At 33.6% G+C, this 27,744-nt stretch overlaps 5 protein-coding genes across 9 annotated transcripts; 4 read left to right on the forward strand and 1 right to left on the reverse strand.

Moving 5' to 3' along the window:
* Positions 1-2,909: 2,909 nt before the first annotated feature.
* LOC108225465 (uncharacterized) lies at positions 2,910-11,138 on the forward strand. Of its 5 annotated transcripts, XR_010284160.1 has the most exons (10): positions 2,917-3,157; positions 4,126-4,238; positions 5,917-5,988; positions 6,499-6,534; positions 6,985-7,030; positions 7,408-7,495; positions 9,652-9,709; positions 9,892-9,937; positions 10,667-10,812; positions 10,896-11,138. XR_010284160.1 is itself a non-coding variant. In XM_017400330.2 (9 exons), the coding sequence occupies exons 1-9, from the start codon at positions 3,034-3,036 to the stop codon at positions 10,684-10,686; spliced, it is 603 nt and encodes a 200-aa protein (XP_017255819.1). In that variant the 5' UTR covers positions 2,910-3,033; the 3' UTR covers positions 10,687-11,138. The 5 variants fall into 5 exon arrangements, 3 of the variants coding, with proteins under 3 accessions (XP_017255819.1, XP_017255820.1, XP_017255821.1); XM_017400330.2 differs by having other exon boundaries at positions 2,910-3,157; positions 10,667-11,138; XR_010284161.1 differs by lacking the exons at positions 10,667-10,812; positions 10,896-11,138 and adding an exon at positions 7,892-7,976 and having other exon boundaries at positions 2,912-3,157; positions 9,892-9,943.
* A 453-nt stretch (positions 11,139-11,591) lies between these two features.
* On the forward strand, positions 11,592-14,682 carry LOC108225116 (uncharacterized). Its single transcript, XM_064080365.1, has 6 exons — positions 11,592-11,734; positions 11,969-12,082; positions 12,415-12,500; positions 12,659-12,719; positions 13,170-13,256; positions 14,455-14,682. The coding sequence occupies exons 2-6, from the start codon at positions 12,002-12,004 to the stop codon at positions 14,545-14,547; spliced, it is 408 nt and encodes a 135-aa protein (XP_063936435.1). The 5' UTR covers positions 11,592-11,734; positions 11,969-12,001; the 3' UTR covers positions 14,548-14,682.
* A 2,733-nt stretch (positions 14,683-17,415) lies between these two features.
* Positions 17,416-18,519, forward strand: LOC108226530 (late embryogenesis abundant protein Dc3). Its single transcript, XM_064080364.1, has 2 exons — positions 17,416-17,603; positions 17,880-18,519. Exons 1-2 carry the CDS (start codon positions 17,547-17,549, stop codon positions 18,312-18,314), a joined length of 492 nt encoding a protein of 163 aa, XP_063936434.1. The 5' UTR covers positions 17,416-17,546; the 3' UTR covers positions 18,315-18,519.
* A 1,245-nt stretch (positions 18,520-19,764) lies between these two features.
* On the forward strand, positions 19,765-24,373 carry LOC108224610 (monothiol glutaredoxin-S15, mitochondrial). The gene is made up of 6 exons (XM_017399284.2): positions 19,765-19,969; positions 21,407-21,541; positions 21,734-21,833; positions 22,528-22,594; positions 23,937-24,015; positions 24,092-24,373. Exons 1-6 carry the CDS (start codon positions 19,898-19,900, stop codon positions 24,140-24,142), a joined length of 504 nt encoding a protein of 167 aa, XP_017254773.1. The 5' UTR covers positions 19,765-19,897; the 3' UTR covers positions 24,143-24,373.
* Positions 24,374-25,061: 688 nt separating this feature from the next.
* Positions 25,062-27,648, reverse strand: LOC108224609 (uncharacterized). Its single transcript, XM_017399282.2, has 9 exons — positions 27,495-27,648; positions 27,271-27,385; positions 26,689-26,725; positions 26,516-26,585; positions 26,336-26,440; positions 25,989-26,139; positions 25,775-25,857; positions 25,572-25,665; positions 25,062-25,468 (listed from the first exon to the last, which is right to left on the reverse strand). Exons 1-9 carry the CDS (start codon positions 27,523-27,525, stop codon positions 25,384-25,386), a joined length of 771 nt encoding a protein of 256 aa, XP_017254771.1. The 5' UTR covers positions 27,526-27,648; the 3' UTR covers positions 25,062-25,383.
* Between the last annotated feature and the right edge of the window lie 96 nt (positions 27,649-27,744).

Below are 27,744 nucleotides of genomic sequence, written 5' to 3' on the forward strand. Positions count from 1 at the left end.
TGGGTAGTGTGTTCAAAATTATTCTGCTAGAAAATTATTGGTAAAATATATAGATGTTACAGAAATCATACAATTGTTTAATAATATTTTTTATATTTACAGATTTTGTTTGAGATTTGATCTTGAATCTGCAATAATTTTTCACAAACACTGAAAGCCAAATCAGAATAGAAACAACTTGTTTTTCTAAAACTAACTTCTGAGTCGAAATTACTATTCAGAAAAATTGTTTTTATTTTTTATAGCTGTTTTCCAGAATAAGTTGTTGCCATACCAAATGGGGCTTAAGGTTATATAAGTTGTTTAGTCCGCACCGAAAATATTGTTGCTCTTATCAGCCATTTTCTTGTTGAAGTACATGGTCTACGGAGCCGGGTATCTGATCTTACACCATTAATGCATGATTAGGACTATTGTTTAGTTAATGTCTTAATGACATAAGTCCAACTGTCTTAATGATTAAGCTACAGACATTCAAGTAAAACTAAGATCAGACGTCAATTGTAATTAAGGCTTTGTGTTTATAAAGACAGGGCCATGCACGCATTCAAAAAATGGGACGTCTGGAATTGATTGTTCGTTAACATTACAACTGAGACAAATTCTAGATAAATTTAAGATCACGTTACGGATGTGGTATAAGTACAGCAACTGTGTAATTACTACATTTGATACTAATCATTGAATTATTGATGTAATTATAAGAACACGACTACACCAGGGTATAAAGGTCGCTAATGATGTTTACGTTGATTAAGACACCTTAATATCAATTACACAAAGCATCTCCTTGTATTCTTATTTCTTCCTAGATTCTCTTACTAATTAGGTGGTCAGATCGTATATATTTACATTATATCTCTGTATATAATAATTCAGTTAATTAATATGATGTATCATCAGAAATAGATAACAAATTATAATTATTATGGTACAAAATAAATAAAAAATAGAAATTATTATTGTGTGAGTTAAAGAAACCCTTAAATGACGTTAATGAGAGACTGAATTTTATTTGTTACACTTAATCTCATTAAGGTGTTATCAAAGTAGTTGTTATACTTAATCAGTTACATATAATGACGTTGCCTATTTATATTTTTATATATTTATTATATTTGTTATAATGACGTTGCCTATTCATATATAAACTTTAAAATTATTCTCCTGTATTACGATGGAGTTAGGTGATTAAAAAGCGGCTAGCATTTGATGAAGACATAATTAGGCTAAGGAAGTAGCTAGGCATCTCTTTCTTTCGCAAGTCCAAATCGATTGAAGCTCCCTTGAAATATTACATCTTTAAGTTTGCATTATTTCATGAATAGAAAGGTGTTGTTTAGGCGCCCACCAGTTTCATCAGTTGTTTAGCTGCTACTTAATACAGGCTCTCCCATTGCGGATCGTGTTAGTTACACGTTATATAGTTTGTCGTTCATTCTCCAAAGTAGACAAACAATGTATTTAATATTATTTGATCTACTATGTATTTAGCAAGCTGTGGTTGTAATTGAGATGGTGAGAGAGATATACTTACAGATATATAAAAGCATTTTCGATTATCTTTAAAATTCTGAGGACAAGACACTGAATAATTAAATTACATAAATGCCGAGAACAAGATACTGATGGAGATCATCGTGACTGAATTACCGAGATATGCATGGGTTAATGTTAAGATATTTTATTTTTTTCTCTATTTCATTTTCTATTAGTCATTTTTTTTATTTGAAATGAAATGCTCCATTTCTTCTGTGTCTAATTTTCTCTCAAATCTCTATCATAGCGTTTTGTATTCATTTATCTTTTTTCAAACACAATTATTTTACAAATAAATATGTTGTGTTGGTAAAGGGTTATAATATTTTTCCTTTCTTTTATCAATATTATTATTTTTTATTTGATTCCTTCTAAACTTGTTTTCTTCTCTTTTTTTGTCAGGTTGTAACTTTTTTTTTGTCTATTATGCCTCATTTTCAAGATTCGTCATTTATCTAATTAGATTAGAAATATTTTTTTGCTTTGACTGTGCCTCTTTTTCAAGATTGAATTAGTTAAGGGGTCGTTTGGTTGGAGAGAGGGTATGAGGTTGGAATGACGAATCGGGTTGAGATAGTACGAGGTTGAGGTATCATTTTTAATATCATGTATTTGGTTGAGTGATGGAATGAGCATGTTTGATTTGAAATATTTTTAAGTGATCAACTATAATTAATTTAAAAAAGTTTGAAATAATTTTTTTTATAAATTTTTGAGTCATCAATTTCATTTGGTACCAATAATTTGAATCTAAAGATATAAATTAAAATGAAAATATAAGAAAAAAGAGTTGATTCCTCAAACTATGTTTCATACCCACCTCCTCCCCTGAGTATGAAAATCTCATAACTTGTAGGTTTGAGATATGGGTTCGAAGAAAAAAAAAATTCAACCAAACACAGGTATGAGTCTTATCTACTAAACTCGTACCTGATACCCGAATGACATGAACCAAACGACCCTAAATGTTATAAATGTTATAGATTGATAACTCTCAGGGGCCGTTTGGCCAAGTTTAAAAAAAGTGATTCCATGCTTAAAGTAGAGAAGTGGAGTAGAAGTGATAAGTAAATAAGTTAATAAAGTGTTTGGAAAAAAAAGCAGAAGCGGTGAGACAGAAGCTAGCATTCCCAACTTCTTAAAAGTGCTTCTACTTTTTTATACAAACGAGTCAAGAAAAGCAGAAGTCAGAAGCAGAAATCACTTCCAATTCCCAAACAGCTCCTCAGTCTCTCAAACAATTTATTCGGGATTTTTAAGAGCAGAGCCATTTAAGCCTCGATTTTCAATTATTCGATTCGGTCTAAACGATAGTTGGTTTGGGTCCGTTCATGGGCTTGGGGTTGGTTTTGTTCACGTCTAAACAGCACCCATAGTTTTATTTGTTTGGGCCCCGGCAAAGAGATTGACCGTATGGATCCAGAGTTTTCGGGCGGAAAATTATCCGGGGACTAAACTTGCCGAGTTGCAGTAACAATATGACGCAACTGTTGCATGCGTGTTGAACAAGTCAAAATCAAACCCCAGAGCAGAAGCAAGATGGGATTCACCGGAGACACTGCAGCTTCTTTCAAATCTATTCCGACGAGACAATCATTTACCCAGGCCATTACACTTGGTATCCTCTTCCTTGACCTTCCCTCTGTCTATATACACACACAATTATGTGTACACAGTTTGTGTCACGAGATTTCGACCCCGTCAACGAGAACTCTAAATATGATTTTAATATAAATGTGTTAGAAATTTAGTTAATACAAAAATGTATTGGAGAATTGGTTGCTTATATTCCTATGCCTAAAAAATTTCAAATAAGGAGAAAAAATCGGTGAATTTTACTAATGCAGCTGACAATTTTTTTATATCTGGAGTAAGGATGTACATGTTACAGTGACAGCTAGAGTATCAACTGTCACTAGAGTAGGATTATTGGGTTAACTTGATTCTTGTCTCGAAAACTATATGGTAGTAATGCAGCAGTGTCTTAAGTAGAATTAAGCAGTTGCGTTGCCTTCTGGTGCTTTACTTTTCTAATAGGATGTTATGCCGATAATAAATGTATATCTGTGTCTTAAACAGCCAATATATTGAATTGACCTTCTACGACTTAAGAAGAGGGTTATCAGCTAAGTTTGCCTGTTAAAACAGTGCTTGGAAGAAATTGTGGCCAGTAGTATGTTGTTCATTAGTTATGACTTGTGAATCTCAGTATCTGACTTCCATGTCATTTCTTACAAAACAGTAATTATGTACTTGCATGATCATTTTTAAGCTGTGCGAATGCAACTTCTAGTACCAAATGTCAATAGTAGTTTTACTTTTACGAGATAACTAGCACTTCTGTTTCCCATGTCTTTATTCAGATAGCATATTGAGCCATGTGGTAACCATGAGTTCATATTGAGCTGGTAGGTTATGTAACTTGTTTACCAACAGCTTTCTTAATTGACTTATCTAATTAAATAGGCATTACCTACTAATAGTAGGCTACTATTAATAAATTTCAGATGTTTTATTATGTTGCATTCGTATAATTAGTTCGGTAGAGATTAGTAATTCTTTAGCTTGTACCTTTTTTTGGTGAAGGTTTGATTGTTACATCTGCATTGATTATATGGAAAGCATTGATGTGCATAACGGGAAGTGAATCTCCCGTAGTTGTTGTACTTTCAGAAAGCATGGAACCTGCCTTTCAGCGAGTAAGTTTGGCCATTTATTAGGAATGTCTCAGAATTCAGTTATTTTTGCTCTTAAAAGTTAAAATTATCTAATATTTGCTTTATGCCATAATTCTTTGTTTTACCCATGGCAAATTAGAAATCTTAAGAAAAAATTGAGGGTAGAGAGTTACCGTCATGTATCTTTGTTCCAATGAACTCTTATATGTTCACTCTCTGAACAGGTTAGAGTTACTTAATTATAAATAGGATAATTTACCAGAACTAATATACTTATATTAGGGGTCTTACCTTAGAATGTAATAATTATTTACATTGAGGCTTGGTTTTTCTCTCTTTCCACATTTCTACCAAGAATAGCGAGTAGCTGAGAAAGGTTGTTTTCAAAATTTTCCTAATATTTTATAGTTCATGTATATACCCCAGGCTATGACCAACAGTCTCCTCATTCCTTATGTTTAGGAGTAGGGATCCGCTAACCCAAGCAGTGGACTTGTGTTCACACTATATTAGATAGCCAGGAAACTTTTTAGGGTCGTTTCTATTTCGGAGAAAGTAATAGAGAGAAAATTACAGTGGTTTGGCCATGTTCGTAAGAGTAATTGGAGCCGTTTTTTATTAGCTTTTTTAGCTAAAGCAATTTGTGCAGAATCTCCAATGCATCCTTTCATGTCTTTACATCTAATATTTTTTCAACGATTGATTTGTGTACAACTTGAAAAATTAGAAGTAAAACTTTTTCTCTCTATACTGGGCATTGGGACTTAAAAAAAGGGGATATTTTTGACATTTGATCAAGCTTTTTTAGCTTTGAGCAGTCGTAATGCAGCCTCGGTGTAGCCGTCTTTAAGTATATCCTAGATATTGTGAGAATGGAGCAACACCTTCATTTTAATGCCCCAGTCCCTAAATTGTATTTGTAAACATGGGGTTATATAGTAGAATCACGTTGACGATAGTTTGGCCGCCTTTAAATAAAAAACCATACCATAGCCTGGACACCCCTTTCTAGGAAACATAGCTGGCTGGTACAAATGCATGACTTAAATAACTCTAGATTGTGTTGGGGAACATAGAATCAGTTCAAATGACATAAGTTGTCATTTCAAATTCTTAGATTTATGCTTGAACATGAATGACTTGAAATTAATTAAGTCGAAATACTCTTGATTGTCCAAACATCTCATTTGCACACATCTAAAATTTGATATGAAATCAAGGTTCCCAAACAAGCCACTAAATAATTAGCAGAACTCCTTTCTCTGTCTGTTAGAGATCAAACCCAATTGTTTGAGTAAATATTGCAACTTTATAGTAATATGAAGTTAATTACTATTGTTCGGTGTCCATATAAGTGGATGGAGAACAAATACAATAATTCAACATCTGTTACTAAATGGATGCCTTACTGTGAAAAGAAGACTTCTTATTAATCAAAAGCGGCAGCTGAAGAATTTAATGATGGCATTAATATGAGGTCTATAAATACCCACCAGTTTATAACAAATTGGTACTATAGAAGAAAGAAAAACGAGCTGTTGCTATAACAGTTGACTACAACTATTATTTTCTGGAGCGAAGTTTTATATTTTTCTTAATGAAGCTACCAAAGATCAGAATGGCATGCCTTTGGTAGCAGTTATTGCATTTATGTCTTTTTACGTGTGGTTGACTGATGCCTACTGTTTTCTGTATTTAGGGAGACATTTTGTTCTTGTCAATGAGCGAAGAGCCCATTCGTGCAGGTGAAATTGTTGTTTTCAAAGTAAAAGTAAGATTTTTGTTTTCCTTTGCTTCATCAAATTTGTCAATTATGATTACATGTTTCAACACTCACTTGCATACTTTTGGAATCAAACCATAGTTACTTAGGAGGAGTACTCATTAGAGGGCAATAATATAAAGTAAATGGCTTTTTCTCTCTAAAGAGAAGGAAATACCCTAGGATCTGGATTAGCTATACAGGCATGTCATAATTCTTTGAGGGATAAATACTCCAGAAATTGCTAGTAAAGGAGTTGATCGTTGACCTTTATATGAGTAAAGGCTAGTGGAACCAGGGAATTAGGGAACTAAGTAAACAATTCTGATACCACCATGACTTGCCTCGTGAATTCTTGGTATCACCTAAACTTGGGCTACATAAAAGAAGACATAGTATGCTCATTATAAAGTAATGGCATATTATAGTAACTGATACGATATCTTGATATGTGCGTTGTTTATACATCCAACATTCTTTTTAAATTAATACATGACTTATTCTCGTTTTATGGTTCAGGGCAGGCCCATTCCTATTGTTCATCGTGTCATTAAGGTATAATATTTGTGACTATTCCACTCCTTGTACTATTGGTCTCATGATTAAAATAGTAAACTAGTGAGCGTTTTGCATACAGAATACTACAACTGAGGCAGTGAGTACTCGTAAATTCCGTTATTCCTCTGTCACGGGCATAAAAAATATTCTATTTAGTAATGAATTTTATAAATCTCCACTAATTATCTAGGGTAATATCTGTCAGGTGCTGGTTTGGCCATTTTTGTCATGGTAGACTATAGCAATAATTTGGATAGTTCAGACATGTTTATCTCCACTCTTTCACTGTCTTATAATCCTTTTCACAAGCATTTTATATATATTTTCCTCAAGTGTATACAGCATTGTATAAACTGGGAGACGATGTATTTTTTTTCCCTTCAAATGCTTAGGTAGAGATCATTTTAATATTTTTAATCTTAATTGTCTGAATGATTTTTGTTGCAGGTTCATGAACGGCAAGATGGTGGGGAAGAGTGTGTAGTAACAAAAGGTGTGAGACTGACTAATTGTACAGATATTGCATAATTCTTACAGTTAATTTATTGATTTAGTTTCTAATGATTATGGGAAAGTGGCCTGAATTATGTAATAAAAAATAGTAGTAGAATAATTGTGTTATGATATTCAGTCTTGCGTTAGAAAATTCATCCATTTATACCTCCAAATTGAGAAAGGATGTTTGTCGTTGCTGTTTTTGCTAGAAAATTTGCTGGTTAGTTCCGTTAGATGTTCTGATGCTGAAGTGACATGATATTATTTATGTGAATTAATGATCCTGTATAGCAAGTTAGTGTAAGATCGTAGTATTTTGAATTGGCAATTTTCACAAACATTGCCATAATCAAATATAGTTTCTTGCTTTCTCAGGAGATAACAATAGAGAAGATGACAGAGTCTTATATCCTCCTGGTCAGCTCTGGCTTCGGAGAAATGACATCATGGGTAGAGCTGCAGGGTATATATTTTTATAACCAAGTTTTTATGTTCTCTGGTGGCTGGTATATCTGCAAGTATCGGTGCGAACAATCATTTTTTCTGACATTATTACTATGAAATGTTATAGAATCCATAACAGAATCCAGAATAGAATCGAGAAGAGAATCATATATATATTTTTTGCACGACTAATTTTACATAGAATCATGTTATTTTTAACCCAAATTTATTGTTAAACATGACGGATACTATTATTATTCATAATAAAAAGTTAATCAGCTTAAAATTTGAAAGTAATTCAAGTTTTAGATGAGATTCTATATTTGATTTTAAAGTGTTCTGTGTTGTTCTTCTTTTAGGAGTGTTCTTTTATGAGCAATGGCCTATATATATATATAATCTTATACAATTGTAGGAATATGCTACAAAAAGCCACTCTAACAGGGTCCTAGTCATTTCCTAAAAAATCAGGATCCCCCTTCATTCCTCATTATTTATAGGTAATGGCTAACTATTCCTCATTTTGTTTTTGATAATTAAGTATTCACTTTCCACCTTCTTCACACTATTTCCCACTTTTTTTACATTATTTCCTAGCTAATAGATTTTGAATTTAATACTATAATAATAATAGGTAACACAGATAGGGATAATTGTTGAATTGGTCATTTAATATACTGTCCTTACAAGAAAAAAAATATATATATTATATATTTGGGGTATCCCACTAGGATACTTTTGGAGATTCTCTAATTGTACGCTATTATGCTAATTAGATGCTAGCTTATATCATGTGTGATGCACAGATTAATTTTAAAATTTGTTATCTTATTGGTAATATTGATATATATTCTTGTAAGATACGTGCTGATATTAAAATAGTATGTGTGTTGTAACTAATAAAAGAAATGTTTGAACCTAAGACTTCTAGTTGTGAGTTATTAAAATATATTCATTTATTATTAATATACCATTGAAGGACTGAAAACCAAAAAAATACCAGCTGACCAAACTTTTAATGTTTCGGCTTTAATGGTACAATATAGATATTTCTTTTGGTAAACGGCGACACAGTGATTATTAATAAATAACTATGTTACAATATACAGATGTTTCTAATTATATATAAAAATTCTGAGTTAGTGTTTGTAGCTGTACTAAGATCTGTATCTTATATTGACTATATATGATTGCAGATGTTGGGAATATTCTTGATCTCCTTGCTAATAATAAATAAACATCATGTTATTTGTTGTAGTTGTGAGGATTTGAACTTTGGTCCCTGACATTTCAAAATATTGGGCATCTCTAGAGCATATATCAGCCACAAAATTTTGGTTTTTAATCTGACAGTTAATAATCATTTGGTGGTTTGGCGGTAGTGCAGAGAGCCAGAGATCACTCTTATGCTTATATATAAGATGCGATATAACAGTAGAAAGTTGCAATTACATTGGTTTTCCTTTTAATGTCTTGTAACACATGATTAGAACTTGAAAACAAATAAATAAAGAACCTGTGGAACAGAAGTTGGTCAAGCTGATGGCTTTCAAGTGGTCGGTTAATTGATAGAGCCGTTTGGGACTTTGGATCATGGGATTGCAACGTGGTTAATGGGAATGGGATTAATGATTCATTTTTGATGGCCTGCCATAGGTATGCCAGGTCCTCTTTGTAAAACTGTAAGTTGTTTAAATTTTAAAATACGGGCAACTGAGAGTTTATGTGCACCTCAATAGTGAAATATTATACTTTGGATCGTATAGATTAGCAGGGAAGCAACCAACTTAAGATAGTGAGCTACAGGGAATGCAAGGAATTCTTGTTTGTTTTGTTTTCTGATATCACCTAAGGGTATTCTACAATCCCACTCTTGGCTACAATACCTATATAATATAATACTGCTAAAAAGTATTTAAAACGCTTATGATTTGTTATAGATCCAAAAAGTAATACATTCATTAATAGAACCTATACAATATTGTACATGTGACTTGCACTTAAATTTTAATAAAATGCAACTGTAATATTGGGTGTAATCGACTAAATTTTCTATGATTCCTCTACTTGTCGCTCCACCAGTTTTAGAAAACACAAAATGTACAGAGAAAACAATACTTTTTTCAGTGTATAGAATAGTTGCCTCCTTGCTGAATTTTGCTTTCCATGTTGCAGGTTCTTACCTTATGTTGGATGGGTTACCATCATAATGACCGAAAAGCCAGTGATAAAGGTTGCTCAACAATATTTGGATTCATCCACATTGGAAATTTTATCTCCATATAATTTTGAGAATTGCTTCTTTCTTACTAAAGCATAATGAAAATTTAAAAGTCCAATCTACCAGGATGCCTTATTGCCGGTAACATTTTTCTATGAAGATATCTAATATAATCTCATTTATCTTTTGTGCAGTATATTCTTATTGGAGCTCTAGGATTCCTTGTTATAACCTCAAAGGGTGAGGAAAATGAATCAATACTGCAAGTTAACTTCCCTAGTCAGTTTTGATGTCAGGAACAAGCGCATTCCTTCTTTCTAGCATTTCTGATCATACATACATACATACATATATATATATACATACATACATATATATATAGGGGAGGGTTCTGGTACAAACTTACAAACTTACAAACTTTTTTTGTTCAACACATATATAACTTGAGTTCAACATTTTTTTAACATATTTTGTTGAACATCGATTAAAATAGTGGTGGAGAAGTACGTAAACCAATTTTGAAATGTAAGAACTAAGGTAAACATGTTTTATAACTAATATTTATGTTTCTAGACCCTAACCAAACCCTAGAGGTATAGTTTAAACATCTTTTTATATATATATTCAACACAATGATAATTAGTGTTCAACACCCGATGTTGAACCCCAGTTATAAATGTGTTGAAAACGCGATTTATTTATGCGTTATTTTAAAAAATTGTGATGTTTTTTGAAGAATTTTCAACATGGATACTTTATATAACTAAGGATTAACACGATGGGAGAATAAAAAAAAGTTTGTAAGTTTGTAACTTAAAAAAGTTTTTATTTGATCCTATCCCTATATATACATACATACATATATATATATATATACATACATATATATATATATACATACATATATATATATATATATATATGCATGCTTACAGATAATAATAGCTTTTTTTTGTTGCAAAATTGCAGACAATAACAGTTTGGAGTAATCATTCTGCAGCATCTGGTCATGTTTTTTTTTCCCTTTTGTGCAACTGCTGTGTCAAAATTATCTGTTCCCAGGTTTCAGGGAGAACACCATATAAGTACCAATTTCCAGTGTTTTAGCAGAGTAGGTTAGTGATCGGCACACATATGTTATATATTTTTTATGTACAAGTTTTGTGCTTCCATAAGTAGGGCCCTAGTTTGCGTGTAGCATATTGCTGGAAGCAGAGCTTATGGATGTAGAAGATCAGAAGCTAAGCTAATGCCAATAAAGTTACAAGTTATTTTCGGGTAATTATGTCAGGAAAGACCATAGTAAGATGTATGGATCGTTGGTACTAAGCTGCCATATTAATGTGGCATGTTCAGCAAAATGAAGTTGATGTATCAAAGACTAGTGAGCAGGGTGCTCCATGCAGCATGTTTTGCCAATTTATATACTTGTATTATGTTTGATCGGGTTAAGGTGAATAAATTTGGATGAAATAGAATGAAATTTAAATTAAATTTTAAAAATTTCATTTTTTTTTTCCTTTTTCTGTACTAGACTAAAAATGACTTGGGACTAAGTTAGAGGGTCAATCTCGACGAGACCAATTCAAAATAATATTAAAACTTATTTGACAATAAAATAAAAATATAAAATAATTTACATATAAGTCAAATAACTTGCCTTCTTTTAAACATCTTACATATTTTTTATATTCATTTATTTATTTGCAAAGAGTTGTAATTATTATTCCTTCTGTCTTAAACTAGTACTTAATTTATTTTTTGCACTTATTTTGAAATAAACAAACATATCTTCGTCATTTTTTCGATTAAAATATAAATAAATAAAAAACTCTTATTATTTTGTTTTAAAAAATTCGAAAGATAATTTGATAAAATTATGTGGTCATGATACATTACGTGTTAGCGGTAAATTATACGAAGGGGAGCAAGAAAAATTACTACTACTATTTACACAGCAAGCCAGTTCTTACACTAGTCCCCTATTGCTTTCCCCCAAATTGAAATCTCTCTCGATCTGCAGAATCTCTTCACAAGGTACTGCTTCTAAGCTCTTTTACAATCTGCATCTTCTAATTCATATCTCCCTCTCGATCCTTCATGTCAATATATTCTTCTATATTTTACTTTCGGATCTGTATTCTACTGATGACATGATCTTACGCTTATCTAATTTCTTTACTCTCTGTGTTGATAATTGACTACTTGCTGTAATTACTTTTTGCTGTTTTAATTCAAATGTATAATTCTCGTGAAATTTGTTTGTCGCAGGTTTGTGTAAGTTAGGGTAAAGGATCAATCAACATGACTAGTACTGCGTGTTTTATGATTGTGAGCCGAAACGACATTCCTATATACGAAGCTGAAGTCGGTGCTGCCCCTAAAGTATGTTGTTATTTATCCGATTTTTTGGGATGTTTATGCAGTTTAGTTATTCCAAAGGTTGCTGTTAAAGTAAAGTATATAGGACCTTGAATTTCTCTATTTGTGGAAATATATGCCTCGTACATTGTTATGTTTATGTGTAGTTTAGAGAGTTATTTACAGTATTTGGAGCACCCGACAAGAAACTTAGCGAAGTTGGAAAGTAAATTTTAATTTTCTTGTGTAGTTATATGGTGCTAAATGCTTGTCTTGTTATTTTATCTTTACTTGGTTTGATTTGTTGAGTAGATTTGGTCATTTGGTGACAACTGTATATTAATTTCTCATGCTAGAAAGAAGAGGCTGTCCATCAGCACCAGTTCATATTGCATGCTGCACTGGATATTGTCCAGGACATTGCATGGACAACAAGTGCTATGTGAGATTTCATCTTTTGTCACCCTATGTATTTTCTTTATCTTGAGCAAGAGACAATTATTAGTTTTTTGGTACTCTCGTTCTATTGTTGTACTGAATTTCCCCTTCATTGCTTTCAACTTCCTTCTCAAGGATTAATTGTCCTTTTTTGTCTTACAGGTTTCTGAAATCAATTGACAGGTTCAATGATTTGGTCGTTTCGGTATACGTGACTGCTGGTCATATCCTACTTGTTTTCTTTTAAACTTTAATTGTTGATTACTCAATTGATGATATATTCAGAAACTAGCCTAATTTTAAAGTTATCAGTCAATTAGCAGGAGGTTGATTCTCATCTTATCATTCACAGATTCACAGACATATAAACTCAAAGCTGTATAGATAATATTATTATTAAGGCTTGAATATGGGACTGATAGTTCGTTGAGGTTTATGAGTTAGGTACTTTTGTTATTTACAAATTTTGTGTCGAGTTTAGTACTTGAATTCACTAATATAGCATAGATCACTAACATAACTTAAATTAACTTTATAATCTTTTTTCCCTTGTTTTTAACTTATTTTTTCCTAGGCAATTGTTCTTGAATTTGTGATTTTTCTTTAAATTAAGTGCTAGCAATCGCTGTATATTTTCATTTTGTCTACAAGTTTCCATAACAGACAAGCCATACATACGCGATTGATGCTGCTGCATGACTCAAGGAATGATGATGGAATCAAAAGCTTCTTTCAAGAGGTTCATGAATTATATATCAAGGTAACCTAATTTTCTTTTTTCACTAAGCCTTTTTCTCTTTGCCTGTTTGACGGCATATTAGTGCATCAGAGAAGCCTGGTCCTGGAACCGCTTGGTAACCAACAAAAGAGGGTAACCATTCGGCTGAAGACCAGTGCAATACTGGGTGCAGCCTTTTGTGAAATTTGAACTTTACTTCCTTTACTTTCACTATCTTCCAATTTTCTGTTTTTTTTACTTAGAGTCGTTCTGTATAAATAAAGAAACACTAAATGGAAATCCTACAGTCTTCTTAGACCTCCATATCAAGGAGCTTCTCTGTAAAAAGGAAAAAACGATGTAAAAATATCAAGGGAATTTTTGTGTGAGTTGAAATATGCAGACAGATTTTGTTATGACTGCTGAGCAATATATAAACAATTAGTAGAAAGCAAACCAACCTTATTACATACATAATTTCTTGGTTCAAGAATGTAGGTCCCTTTAAACATGTGCGGTAGAAAATTTATATGAGAAATACTGAAGCAAGATGAGATCTGTAGGTTCGATTGTAGTTTTAGTGCTTGCTCTACATTTCCGGTTTATGAAATTCCTCAGTTTTTAGTGACAGAAATGCTTATAAAGAGGTAACACTAATTTTTTGCTGCTAGTTTGAGCATATCTCAAGGGGATTTTTATGTCAACGTGTGCCTTTGCATAAACTTAAGTTCAAGACCCACATTTTAGACTCTTGGCAGCCTATGCTTATGCTTTCTAATTTATCTTTTGCATTTATTTCTTGAATCAGTACAAACAATAGTTGTTTCCTTTCTGATTTAAAACTTAAAACAATATGGTGAATTTTTCTTTATTTTTCCAGACAAGCTTAGATCTCCCTTGTTGCTTTTGGATAGACAACATTTTCATTGGCCCGTTAAATTGCAATCCTCATTCCTCCAAAAATAGAGAAAATTAAAATTAAAAAGTGCAATCCATTTCCTAAAATCCCCCACCCCTCCATATAATGGATTATTTTCTCAATTTCATTGTATCTTAGTTTTACTACCAAATCCTAAGCCTCCCTCCATATGAAATCCTGAATGTGTCTGACATCCTGTTTCTAAGCTGTCTGAAAAATTAGCTTATCTTTCTAGTGGTATATTGCCTTTGTCTCCATGCTTATTCAGTACAGGAACATTAATACCTTCTAACCCCTGTTCAATTGATGAATGGAATGCAGAGTCTTCTGAATCCCTTGTATCTTCCTGGATCTCGCATTAAATCGTCTCATTTTGATACAAAAGTTCGTGCTCTTGCAAGAAAATATTTGTGAGGCCCGGTTGCCATGTACTGTAAGAAACCAGTTTCTTTGATTCTTATGCCTTTTATTTGTAGCGAACAATATAAATAGTGAAATACTTCTTTTAAGCTTCCATTAAAACTTTGCTATTCTAGCTTTTTTTGGTCATATTTTATATTTAGAATATTCTTTGTAAAATTTTAATTGGTTCAGCAATCGAAATTTAGAGTGAAATCTACTATAATTTCATGGAAAACACAGTAAATCTCTTACACTGGTTTCTTGCATTTTGTTATCACTTTAAAGTAAAATGCACCATCATATTAGCCTTCTTCTTGAGTTCTTGTCAATTGGGATGTGGAAATGCTTATCTGTTTTCTACTGTTCAGTGCTATATAAATAAAGGCTTAATGACCTTTTAGCCCTCGAGGTTTGGACAAATGTTCCGATGCGGCCTCGATGTTTAAAGTCGTTCGATTCAACCCTTTAAGTTTTCTGAATGTACCTTCTGGCCCTTATGGTGTATACCGGTATACAACGGGGTGGACAAAGTTGACATTTCACACGTGAGGGCTAAAAGGGACATTAAACATTGAGGGTTAAGAGGAACATCTAATGTATTTTAATGTATTTTTTAGGGGTTAAAAGGAACGAGATGTATACTTTAGGGGTTAAAAGGTTCACCCAAACTTTACCCTGAATATGAATTGTCAAGTTTACCCTCCGTTATATACCGTTATTTGAAAAAAGGGCTAAAAGGTACAATAGTGAAACTTTAAGGGTTAAATTGAACGACTTTAAACATCGAGGCTGCATCCGAACATCCATCCAAATTTCGAGGGCTAAAAGGTCATTAAGTCATAAATAAACACATGCCTTCCCGTAGAATAGAATTGTAAATCTCACTAAATTTGGATTACAAATGTGGAGCTTGACTCTGTATCCATGCTACCAATACAATTAACTATATGCATGGATCATGATACATGAATATCCTTAAAATAGTATTTCAATGTAACCGCTCCTCTAATTGGTAGAATAATTAAGTTTTACACATCACAGTTCTCATAATTGCAGTACGCTAACTTCGTGTCGGCTTTTATTTAGACCTGGCATGTATACAGTCTATGATGCTCTACTTTGCTGATCTCTCATTGCATAGTTGGGGTACTGCTTCAAGAGTAAACATTTGTCTTCAAGTAATTGAAGTGAGACAAAACACTAAAACACTTGATTTTCGTGTTTCTACGTGTAGAAAATCACACACCAATATGTAAATTGTACCCACACTTGAAACACCCTCAAATTTGAATTTCACATTTTTGCTTGTACCTTGCAGTCTTCTGAACACGTAAATATTACAAATCTCTAAAATCATGATGCTTGAGTACTTACAAAGTTACAATAGCTTTGCTGGGACAAAAATAATACCTGTAAAGCTGGGGTGGGGTGTAGTGATTAAATCAAAAAGTCAGAAAATTGGGATTTTTCAGATGCTGAGGGTTATAGGCTATAGCAAAAGATAAATGGAAGCTCCTACTTCAGAAGTAAGTATATTTTACAACACCAGCAGCAGTTTGAGCACCATTGAGTCATGGACTACTTAGCCCCTTGTGCCAAATGGTTTCTGCACAAAGGACACATTTTGATTATTTGTGTTTTATCAATAATTAAAGTAATTGATTAATTTAGCAAATTCCGTGCCCAGAAGAAACCCATTTTGTGGTCAAAACAATTAAAGTTGAAAAGCAAATTGAAGCCTAGTTGAGCCCCTATCTTTACTTTTGACAAAGAAAGTGTAGTGAGCAAAATTTTATTTCAATATAGTTGTAAGTAAACATTAAATATCTTCAACTCAGAAATGGCTCAGAATCTCAGATGAGGAAAAAAAATTTATATAAACAGTAAATATCTTGAGCTCAGAAATTCGCCCATGTACAAGCATGCTATATAAGTATCCTTGTGTTTCATAAATGTTAAAATGCTAACTTAGATAATTTGGTTGATTTTCTGCAGAGAAATACATACCCACACGAAATAGTTTTAAAATTTACAACTTTAAATTAATGCGATTTCCAAAAATTTGCTCACCCCTCACATAATTTGAGAAGGAGATCAATTAGAAACACATACGGCGCATCAAAGATGATTTTCAGGAACGGCTAGTGAAATGAAAATTGATACGTGTCGCATCCAGAGGCTTCTTAAAACGACGCGTGCATTCACCAAGATTTCACAACTTTTTTCGATTTCCGCACCTGCATATAGTACACCCAAAAAATTGTCCATTATTTCCTTCTTAAAGATTCGAATTTTATCTGCCTGCAGTGCTGTACCATATCTTTGTAGCCATATTTTAGATTATCCTGGTGTTTTCCCCCACAGCCATGTACATGTGTTCGGATTTTTATACCTAAACTATCAAAATGTTACTCTTCCATCCTCTGTCAATAATTTGTTCATAAATTTTATATTTGATAAAAACTTTAAATATATTATTCTCATTGTCATTATTATAATTATATAATAATATTACTAATTTCTCATTTATTTTATTAAAATCTCATATTTAAATACAAGAAAATTTTGAAAATCATGTGGATCAAGATCAACGAATAAACATCAAAGCAAAAATGAAATAAGTTGGTTGAAAACAGAAACCGTGGAAACGTATATGGTCAAACGTGTTCAAACTTGAAAGCGACACATCTATATAAAACTTGACTTGTGATGCGTCACCGTTATCTTTATCCACAGACATCAACCATAAAGTGGTGTCGATTATCCATGCACACCCGAGCTAACCATAACTCGCCGCTTGTCCCTACACGCGTCACAATTCAGGACACGTGCCCTCCTTACAGAGCCCTCCCGGAGCTTATATAAACTCATGCAGCCCAGCGTCTTTTCCACCAAAACATCTGCAAAGAAAAAGCTTATCGAAACAGAAATATTTTTATCGAAGTTTCTCAGCAAAACGTTTTTTAACCATCTCTTTGTCTGCTCATACTTTTCAAAATCATCACTTAGCAATGGCATCTTATCAAGATCAGAGCTACAAAGCTGGCGAAGCCAAAGGCCATACTCAGGTACATACATTTGTGCTATAACAACTCTATTAATCTTTATTTTAGTTAGTTCATGTTTAGAAACTTAGATTTCATTTGAAATTCTGAATTTAATCTTTGAGAATTTAGATTTGGATTTTATTTGAAATCTAGAGATTCAAATATTAATATAAATATAAGAATTTGAAATGACTGCTCAAATCTTGTCATTTGAGTAGAACTGATGATGCATGTTTCTAAATGGCCTCTTATGTAATTTGTAGTTGTATGTACTAAGAATGTGTAGTTGTGTAACAGGAGAAAACAGGACAGATGGCTGATACAATGAAAGACAAGGCCCAAGCTGCCAAGGACAAGGCCTCTGAAATGGCTGGATCTGCCAGGGACCGGACAGTTGAGTCCAAGGATCAGACAGGCAGCTATGTTTCAGACAAGGCAGGCGCGGTGAAGGACAAGACATGTGAGACGGCTCAGGCGGCAAAGGAGAAAACTGGAGGAGCTATGCAGGCCACCAAGGAGAAGGCTTCTGAGATGGGAGAGTCTGCCAAGGAGACTGCTGTGGCAGGGAAAGAGAAGACCGGGGGGCTCATGTCTTCGGCGGCGGAGCAAGTGAAGGGCATGGCTCAGGGGGCTACGGAGGCTGTGAAGAACACTTTTGGTATGGCTGGGGCTGATGAGGAAGAGAAGACTACGACTACTCGGGTCACCAGGTCCTCTGCGAGAACAGAGTAATAATGGAGATGTGATTTGTGGGGGTGCTTGTTTCTTTTGTCTTGTGTTTGGTTGTGTACTTGTTAAATAATGGGAGTGATTGTTGTTAGATGAGAGTGGGATGTTTAGCTTATTTGATGTGCTAGATCTCACACTCGGGGTTTGATTTGAATGTAACACAGTCCTGCAAATTTGATGTTGAAATGATCATGTTATGTTTTTAGTACTTGCAATTCAGTTTACTGTTTGTGGATCAACCAGCTCCTTCATCAGCTACTTGGATATGGTCTTAGCACTTAGCCAATTGTTCGCTTATCTGTTAATGCTACTTCCTTGCAAACACAATAGAGAATTGTTAGAGTGTCCATGCTACTTCTTCGTTGACAGAGTTCCCATTAAAGTATTTAGAGATCTATTCTATCAACAAAAGGTCTTATCATCTCCTTTATCTACTGATATAGAGAACCCTCAGTTGTAATCATCAGAGTCCAATACCTAAGCTCGTCTGAATCCATAGATACATCTTTCTTCAGGTTCTCACAACTTCCAACCATCAGCGAGAGTTGGTTGCAAATTTGGTTGGCACTAGAAAGCACCTGCGCTTCTTGCCATATCTTGATTCTTGAACCACAAAATGCAAGACCAAAATGTTGGGCATCGCCACGTACCTCGTGTTAGAAATGACCGAATGTAAGACTTAATTTAAACAGAAGGAGACTGACAGTTCCAGTCACACCCACAGTTTCTTTTTAAAACTTAACGGCGTTAGATATATGTTGACAAAATTAAATACATTGCATCCAAGCTTGAAGTCGGAGTACACCCGCTATCTGCATCCTGCGATAGAAACTTTGTAACAAAAATTTTCTCCAAAAAATTAGTAGGGAATTTCATACAAGTTTGTGAAAATAATGATAAACAGTTTTTTGAAAAATATTTTATTGGTCCCGAAAGAGAAGTCATCTTCCTAAAATTCATCACGTTTTCTCCCTTGAAAAATGTCTTATTTTCAGAAAATCAAATAAACAACAACAAACACAAAAGTATTTAGAAAATATTTTCTAGAAAGTCAAACAAATACATAAATAAAAATTCCTAAAATATATTTTCTAAATTTCATATAAACACAACGGATTACATTCCCCGGCAAACAAGTAGAACCAAGGAATACATTCTCGGGTATATTATAAGTATATGATAAAATATTAGAGATTGTGTTATGTGAAATTAATTTTGACTAAAAAAATAAAATAATAATTTATTTAAACCTTTATGGTTTATTTACTCTAGATATCAAAGAATCGTAAATATATACATATTCTAAATTTATTTATACATGTTGTAATTTTATTTTACATCAAATCTTTTTTAATCGAGAAGCGTTAACAGAACAAATAATATGATACAAAACAATATTATGACGTGTAAAAATAAACTTATGTACATACTATATCACCGACCTAAAAAAAAAAAAACAAAAACAGAAAAGGGAAGCAAGACCTAGCTTATAATATCTCCTCCTTCATCAGAGTGTTCGATTACATAGAAAGGACGCGTATCTATCTCCCTCCCATCTGTATCTCTCCGCTGCTTGTGCTGTAGTAATGGCCAAATCATTATCTGGCTTACTCTTCAAGGGCATTTCGGCCTTTCCAGCCGCTCGTTCTATCTCACTGGTATCATTTATCAAGCCCTTTCTTGTAATTTAATTGCACGCTTTTATTTTAATTCGTGTTAGTTTTTTTGGTTAATTTCTGGATTCTTGAGGTTAAGATGTACGCAAGCCTAGCTTCGTGTTTCGAATAATCGTAATACTACTCATGTGTTCTTACTATATATGTTTAATTAAGTTGGGCGGGCTTTGATTTTAGTTAGTTTCTTGCGACTGTGAAAATGAATACCTCGTATCCGCAGATTCTATATTGGTGTCATGGTTCTTGTTCAGTGTCTTATCCTTGGAAAAAATATATTTGATTGACTATGTTTTTACCCAGATTGACTGTATCTTGTTCATATATGTTTGATTAATGGTATCCAATCTGCTTCCTTCAATAGAAATGTTTAGAGTTTAGTGTTTTGGTCATTACATATCCTTCAGAGTAGTTTTTGGTACGACGTAGCTTGGCCTGGGGAGGAGCTCCTACCAGGCGAGGGTAGGTGGTAGGCCTGTACTCGAACTTGAATTTCTTACTTACTTTTGCATCTTTAGATTTCAGGAGTTGCGAGCAGTTTAACTGGTAAACCCCACAAACTAAGAGGCTTGTTATGTCTTTGGTAGAAGTTTTTGTAGCATTCTTGGTGTCATTAGAATTTAGAAGTGCTTTTGTAATACAAATGTTTATTAGTTAAGTTTGAGTTCAAAATACGTACCGGTTCTTTTTGTTTTTGTTCTCATTCGTTTTTTCTAGTGGACCTTTAAAGTAGCGGTTTCTCTATCCTAAAAGAAAAATGTACAATTCAAAGGATTTAATGTCATTAGGAATAATATTTTGCTAAGATGTTTTCTAGATATTTTATTTTCATGTAGTCGTTGGAATACATAAATGTTTTATTACAAACTGATAGAACCAATGATCTCCATACTTCAGTCTATCCCTCCAATGTAAATAGTTCTACCTCAGCCACTGGACTTGGAAAATTTAGTGTATATTTGGATAGGCAAATATGACGTCTACTACAATCTTGATCGTATATATTAATATGCATGTTGGTATATTTTTAACATATTCCTTTCGGTATTGTATCTGAAGAATGAATAAATTATGAGCTTGGGCACTGTCAGATATTATTGTAAACTGTGTTCGAGGTAAGATGATAAGATCATGAATGATTAAAGAAGATTTTACGATGAGCTCAATTGGTTTAGTTGTTTTAGTTTAATTGTGTTCCCCTTGTAGCTAAGATAGGGTTTTGGTCTATAACATTGAGAATGGACTTCGTTTGGCTTGTGTTAATGTCTTGCATTATATAATTTAAACATTTATCACCAGAGATGCTTATCATAATCGTAATTGATAAGGAAAGAATGAATCTTTTATACTCTTTACCTGCTGATGTAAAAAGTCTATAGCATATGTTGATTCATATTAAATCTTTATTTACAAATTTAACAGGGATCCAGATCAAGTTACTTGCATGGAATGCAATTCTCAACTACTGTGCCAAATGATCCCGACACACATGATGATTTTAAACCCAAAAATAAGCTTGAGAATGCTGACATCTCAGTGAAGGACATTGTTGAACAGGTGAGTTGCTGAAGCTTTAAACCTATTTTAAGAGTATTATAATACATCCCTTTCTTGTGTAGTGATCAGTGGAACTGAAAGTTTAGATATATTATGATTGTATTCATTCAATCCTATAGTTGACCTGGGAGTCCTCTTTTACCTTTTTGTATATTCTCTGCCTTTATTAATTGTGTCAAGCTTGTACTGTAGGATGTCAAAGACAATCCAGTGATGCTTTACATGAAAGGGGATCCTGAAATTCCACGTTGTGGATTTAGCTCTCTTGCAGTGAGAGTGCTGAAGGAGTACAGTATGTTTTTAGTACCCTTCACGTATATCTTACTGGAAAAATTAAGGCTCAAGAGATATGTGTAAATTGCTACTATTATCTGCATGATAGAGGAAGTAGGGGGTTGCAGATTTTATTCATATATGATATAAATATCTGTTGTATATCTGAAATTCTGCAGAGGAAATGAGCGGATAATCTTAATAGTGAATGCAAAATATCTTTCAAGTTTTAAAGCACAATATGAAGTTTTCAAGCATTCATTTTTCTATTTGGTGCTTTGACGATGGTGATTAACTGTAGTGACAAGCATTTTCACTGTCCAGTGTACCTAATGAAGCATGTGAAAGAAAAGTTGGTTTAATTTGGTTATTGCCTATTTGGGTTGTTTGTGCCTTAGTCTTCTAGGTTTATGTATAGCATCGGGATAATCTAGTCCGCGGCAAATAAGATTTAACAATTTAAGTTGCAGCATATGCTCACATGGCATAGAATTTTAAAGTGTTTTATCTTTATTTGTCACACGTACAGTGCTGGTTTTGTGGCTTGCATCTTACTATTAAGATTTTTAAAGTGCTCACAAGTTGCTAATTACTGTTGCTGTTAGTCTTCTTTTTGTTCGTATTCAATAAATACTTGAATTCTTGTCTTGTTTTTGTTAGTCAACTATCTGAACAATTTATGTCATTCTTATTCTTCTATTCTCTCTATGCAGGAATTCCAATTGCTTCAAGAAATATATTAGAAGATCCCGAGCTTAAGCTTGCCGTAAGAGATTTTAGGTAAGTTGATGCTAATTGGACTGTAGACTTAAAAGAAAATGAGATCTTAAACCATACACTTGCTGTTATTCCATCTCTGTAAATAGCACTGAGGAAAACTTAAACATACTGTATACTGACACGTACCTTGATCAGCAGTTCAAAGCTCCCTATATAGAGCAAATGATTTGTAATTTTTTATCCACAAAGCAAAAATTGTTGACTGGAATGTGTCGAAAGACTGGAAGAGATCATGTTTTATTTTAATATGGTCCAATAGAGCAAATCTTTTTTAAAAAAAATATATAACACTAACAAGTACCAGGCTCATTGTGCAATATAAAGGACCTCGTATTTCTCTCTCTCCAACTATCCATCTCATTATTTCATCTTTGAAGAGTAAAGTTTTTTCCATTCCTGATTAACGACAATAGTTTTTGCTTCTCAAATTTTATGGGTTTGGAAATCTAATGGCGGTAGGTTTGATTGATTATTGGTGTCTATTGTTGTCGTGTACGTTGAATGTATTATCGGATGTTAAGTGTCCATTGGGGATTTCTCAAAGTTTAATTTTCTAAGTTGCTGTAAAAAAAACTTATGAAGGTGTTTTTCTAACTTAAATTTTGCTCAGGGCCTGAGTTTCAAACATATTTGGTTGTGATGGCATTACCATTCTATCAGCAATATAGAATTGGGTGTAAATTGTAATGCAGATAATATATATGTATATTTATAACTTGCATTAATTATTAAATATCTTGTTGTCTACTAAGGTTATAATTACTTTGACTTGGTGAAATGGATTGATTGATACATGATCTGTTTTTTACATTTATTTTTAGTGTTTGAAATCACGATTGGCTATCTGATCGATCAGATCATTCATCCGTGATCTCATGTATTGGATCCATCATTCATGCTCATATCTCTTTTTGCATACTGACAAGACTGTGCAACTCCGCTGCTAATGCTTTACGTTAGCTTTAACAACTTCTCCTTATGTGGAAGCATACTTGCATCATATAATCTTGGTTGGCTTGAATGAGATCTTGATTAAGTTCTAGTTTTGTACATTTCAGAAAGAAAATGTTGTGATGATTTTTTTGCCAAGTTCACATTTATTTGTCAAACTTTGATGACATTATAATTTTTATTTTTATTTTGGTTGCTACATTATATAGTAAGAAGTTCTTGATTCAAATTATATCTATACCTTCACATATTGACAGTTCTTTTATTTTCATCAGCTCATGCTTAGACAATAGTTGTATATTAATATAATCGTATAAATGTTTGTGGTAGGGTATGCATTATCATATTGTTTTCTATGGCGTAATTATATATTTATGGTATTATTATGCAGCCACTGGCCCACCTTTCCACAGATATTTATCAAGGGGGAGTTCATTGGAGGATCAGATATCATTCTTAATATGCATCAGGTAAATTACAGTCCCTTGTATGACAGTCATTGGATACCCATGTTTTTATATTGGCTCATTGGGTGTAAATCTACAGAATGGCGAACTGAAGGAAAAGCTCAAGGACATAGTTGCTCAATCAGAGTGAATAACTTCCACCGTCCTCTTTGCTAAATCAGTGCAGGGTTTAAACTTTGAAGTTGAACTTTAGATTTAGAACCTATATAAATAAAACTATCTGTATTGATTTCTGTAAAGCCTGATAGTGTACTGTTTGTGTTTCTACTTCTAAATGTTAGCGAAAGAAACAAGGATTAATTATATGCATGTTTTTCTATATATTTAAGGTAAAATAAAAAGGGAAGAACACTTTTACTTCTGTTGTACTTTTGATCACAATAATCCAGCAGGATTTTCTTAGGTGTTCTGACATTAATGACGATTGTCCGGATATTTCTTTTGTCTCTGTATTTCTTGGATGAATATTGTCTAGTTGTGCCAACTATTGGCAAGCATAGTCTGACGCAACTACAAAGTTGTACCTACTTGAATTCGTACAGTATTTTAAGCTTGTTTTCATCCATTTTTCTGTAGGCAATTATGTTTGTACGCTGAGCATTATCCTGCATGAGTAAGTATAATATCATGGTTGCCAAAATTTACTAGAGAATTTGTGCACCTAACAGCCAATTCTGTGCATTTTCTTTGGAAAAGAAAGCAAGTCAGTTTCTTGTTTAATGCAACAAACAAGCTTACTGCTAGTCATACCAATACACAAACACAAGTCTCATCTTAGCAGTAGGGTTTCAGGAAGTTTTCATATAAGATTGATACACACAAGCAGAGGCGGATCTTAGAAGGGGCAAGAGGGGGCAACTGACCCCCCTTAAATTTTTTTTTATTAATAATATACATATTTTTAGGTTGTAAAATTGAAATTGACCCCCCTTAATTTTTTTGTGACCCCTTTTAATTTTTTTTATAAAAAAATTGACCCCCCTTAACTTCATAGCCAGATCCGCCACTGCACACAAGGGATCCATATTCATGTTTTCATATAAGATTGATACACACAAGGGGATACGTATCCCGTTTAATTCATAAATGAGTATTACATAGTACAATGAATATCAGAGTAGTCTGTTAACACAGAAGTTGAATTCACCTAAACAACTCTAAATAAGTGCCTACAAACCAATCCAAAATATAAAGGAACATATAGTGAATCTTTTATTTTGGTAGTTAAACAAAAACATGAAGACTAGCAACTCATCTCTATACCACCGCCAACTCGTTCAAAAATCTACCATTTATCAGTATATATAATCATGTTTCCTTTCCTCTTTCGCTTTAGTAAAAGCATTTTAATCCGAACTACTAGGCCATGGTTCAGCGCGACCCCTTAAGCCCCAACATGCTGTGTAGCCAGTTGCAGACCTCTTCCATTTCCTTAGGGACTGTGTAATGTCCAAGCCTGCAGAGTGAGAGAACAAACCTCAGTGTGTATTATTGGCACGATACCAAGGACACGGGATAAGACTCGTGTTAATATAGGATGATAATAATTTTTCTAATACCCTTCATAAGTTTTGAATGTGAGGTATCGGAATCCAGCTGAGCTCAGAAAGTAGCTGGAGTTTTCTCCATGCTTGAAAGGAATTATTTCATCAGCTGACATCAGATAAGATAACACGAGTGAGAGAGTGAAGATCAAAAAGCCCTCTTCTCGACTTTTATTGTTATAAACCATGACCAGGGAATATTCAAAGAAGAAACGTACAGGTTCCATGGCAAAGTAATATTGGCAAATATGCAGCACGCCTTGCAGCCTCATGTGAAGATTGTATCTTGTTCCTCAAGCTCCTGATAATAGCGAGTAATTAGGATAAATGCATGTGTGATGGAGTTTGACAATTAGATCATGCATTCATTAATGCAAAAATTCGTAAGATTTTATAGTTACAGAAGAGGTCAGTAATATTCTCAGATCATACCTTGAACAAGGAAGCCAGCCACTTAGACCTACAACAGCTCTTAGGTTTATAGGGTAAGAATTGCCGTTTCCATATCTTCCCTGAGCATAGCAAGAGGCAGAGTAGAGGGCTGCGGCAGCGCCCATACTAAAGCCCCCAATACCAAGATGAACTGTTAAGAAACATTGAGATATGTCTTAGCTTCACAGGAAAACACTCTAGATGCAGTGGCCTAAACAAAGTACAACTAATGGCCAACATAATTTTAACAATGTAAAGGGAAAATTAAGAAAGTGAATGTCTGAGGTTGCAAAACCTCTAGTAAAGAAAAAGCTGACATGCTACAAGTGATTAATGGAGAAACTTACTGTCAGAAGGCTCTGTTGATAACAATTTAGCAATATGTGCTGCTGAAGAGTCTAAACCCTCCATATCGTCTGGACCATCTTCAGAAAGCTCTGCTACGTCAAACCCTGGTATAGCAAAAAAGTTTGTCAGATGAAATTTTTAATTGTAACAACAGATATATATGTTCGGTATCAACTTACATGCGGTGCGAGGGAAGCCCCCTAGTAGAGCCACCGGACGGGTAGGAGCAGTTGGGCATATCCATTTAATCTGAAATAGTAACATTTAGTTATCAGTACTATATAAGAGACTAATCGCTAATGACAGGATAGGATAAGCGACTGTAGTTAATCAAAGTGAGAAATGTCCGTACATTTGGAAGGGGGAGATTTTCCAATAGTTGGGATGAGCTGCAATAAGAAAGAAAGATGTAGTAAGAGTTCTGCAGATATGAGCACTCAAGTACCATAACGGTTTTGTGATGAGAACCTGGACCTTTAAGCATGCAATCACAAAATTCTTGTCCTATGCGAGTAGTAAGATTCTGCTTTTTTTTACATAACTAAAAGATGAATCCGAAAAGTACTCATGTTTTATTTGTACTGATATGACTGTTTAGACACTGATCCGAACAATGTATAAACCCCAGTGGAATAGTGTATAATGCATGACTAAAAATATCAAATACTTTGAACTTGTGAACTGGCCATGTTTAGTCATGGTTCTCCGTATTCTAGTTCTTAAAGTTCTTTCTGAAACAAGTGACACCCTTTGAGCAGAGCTACATATCGACTTCTATGAGAGTTCATTTAGTGGAGAGTTGAGATGGCTGAAGAAGTTCATTAACAGATTTAAAATTCAATTGAAAAGAGATGAGGAAAAGAAGAGGATACAAGAAGCTCATGTAGTATTAACAAGAAAGATTAATGAACTAAAGTTAAATTGCGATGAATACCTGGAGCCGTTATCACCAAGACCATGCAGCCAAACTATTGTTGCTTGGTGTTTACCTTTGGGTTTCACCACATAGGTCCTTCCGAATTCGAGTTGTCTTCTAGATGTTTGGCTCCCTAAAATCAAAAAACAAAAACAAAATAAATAAATTTAGTCATTACCCACAGTGACAGTTATCCATAATGGAAAGAAGAGAGACTAGAAAGTAAAGTCATTAACACAAACCAGAACTCATTGAAGAATTTGCATAGCTCATCTTCACAAACCAAAAACCTGCACTGCTATAAGACCAGCAAGTTTAATGACTGATATGTTTCAAAGCACAATGAAGAAACCTCATACAGATCATCTCTATTTATACTATATGGGTATAGCTGAAAAATGGAATAAAACACGTGAATATTCAAGCACAACGTATGTGTGAAACAGCTGCACACTGTGTGAATAACCATCTGGAGTCTCAGAAAAAAGAAAA

Source organism: Daucus carota, chromosome 6 (genome assembly GCF_001625215.2).
Source record: "Daucus carota subsp. sativus chromosome 6, DH1 v3.0, whole genome shotgun sequence".
Lineage (NCBI taxonomy): Eukaryota > Viridiplantae > Streptophyta > Magnoliopsida > Apiales > Apiaceae > Daucus > Daucus carota.

Coding starts and splice junctions, on each gene's coding strand:
- LOC108225465 (XM_017400330.2), top strand. CDS start 3,034: ATGCGTGTTGAACAAGTCAAAATCAAACCCCAGAGCAGAAGCAAGATG. Junction 9,710..9,891: donor CCGAAAAGCCAGTGATAAAG/GTTGCTCAACAA, acceptor TCTTTTGTGCAG/TATATTCTTATTGGAGCTCT. Junction 9,938..10,666: donor CCTTGTTATAACCTCAAAGG/GTGAGGAAAATG, acceptor GCAAAATTGCAG/ACAATAACAGTTTGGAGTAA.
- LOC108225116 (XM_064080365.1), top strand. CDS start 12,002: ATGACTAGTACTGCGTGTTTTATGATTGTGAGCCGAAACGACATTCCT. Junction 12,720..13,169: donor CGGTATACGTGACTGCTGGT/CATATCCTACTT, acceptor AGACAAGCCATA/CATACGCGATTGATGCTGCT. Junction 13,257..14,454: donor TTCATGAATTATATATCAAG/GTAACCTAATTT, acceptor AATGGAATGCAG/AGTCTTCTGAATCCCTTGTA.
- LOC108226530 (XM_064080364.1), top strand. CDS start 17,547: ATGGCATCTTATCAAGATCAGAGCTACAAAGCTGGCGAAGCCAAAGGC. Junction 17,604..17,879: donor AAGCCAAAGGCCATACTCAG/GTACATACATTT, acceptor GTTGTGTAACAG/GAGAAAACAGGACAGATGGC.
- LOC108224610 (XM_017399284.2), top strand. CDS start 19,898: ATGGCCAAATCATTATCTGGCTTACTCTTCAAGGGCATTTCGGCCTTT. Junction 19,970..21,406: donor CCGCTCGTTCTATCTCACTG/GTATCATTTATC, acceptor CAAATTTAACAG/GGATCCAGATCAAGTTACTT. Junction 22,595..23,936: donor CTTGCCGTAAGAGATTTTAG/GTAAGTTGATGC, acceptor ATTATTATGCAG/CCACTGGCCCACCTTTCCAC.
- LOC108224609 (XM_017399282.2), bottom strand. CDS start 27,525: ATGAGCTATGCAAATTCTTCAATGAGTTCTG. Junction 26,441..26,515: donor GGGCTTCCCTCGCACCGCAT/GTAAGTTGATAC, acceptor TTGCTATACCAG/GGTTTGACGTAGCAGAGCTT. Junction 25,469..25,571: donor ACATTCAAAACTTATGAAGG/GTATTAGAAAAA, acceptor CTCACTCTGCAG/GCTTGGACATTACACAGTCC.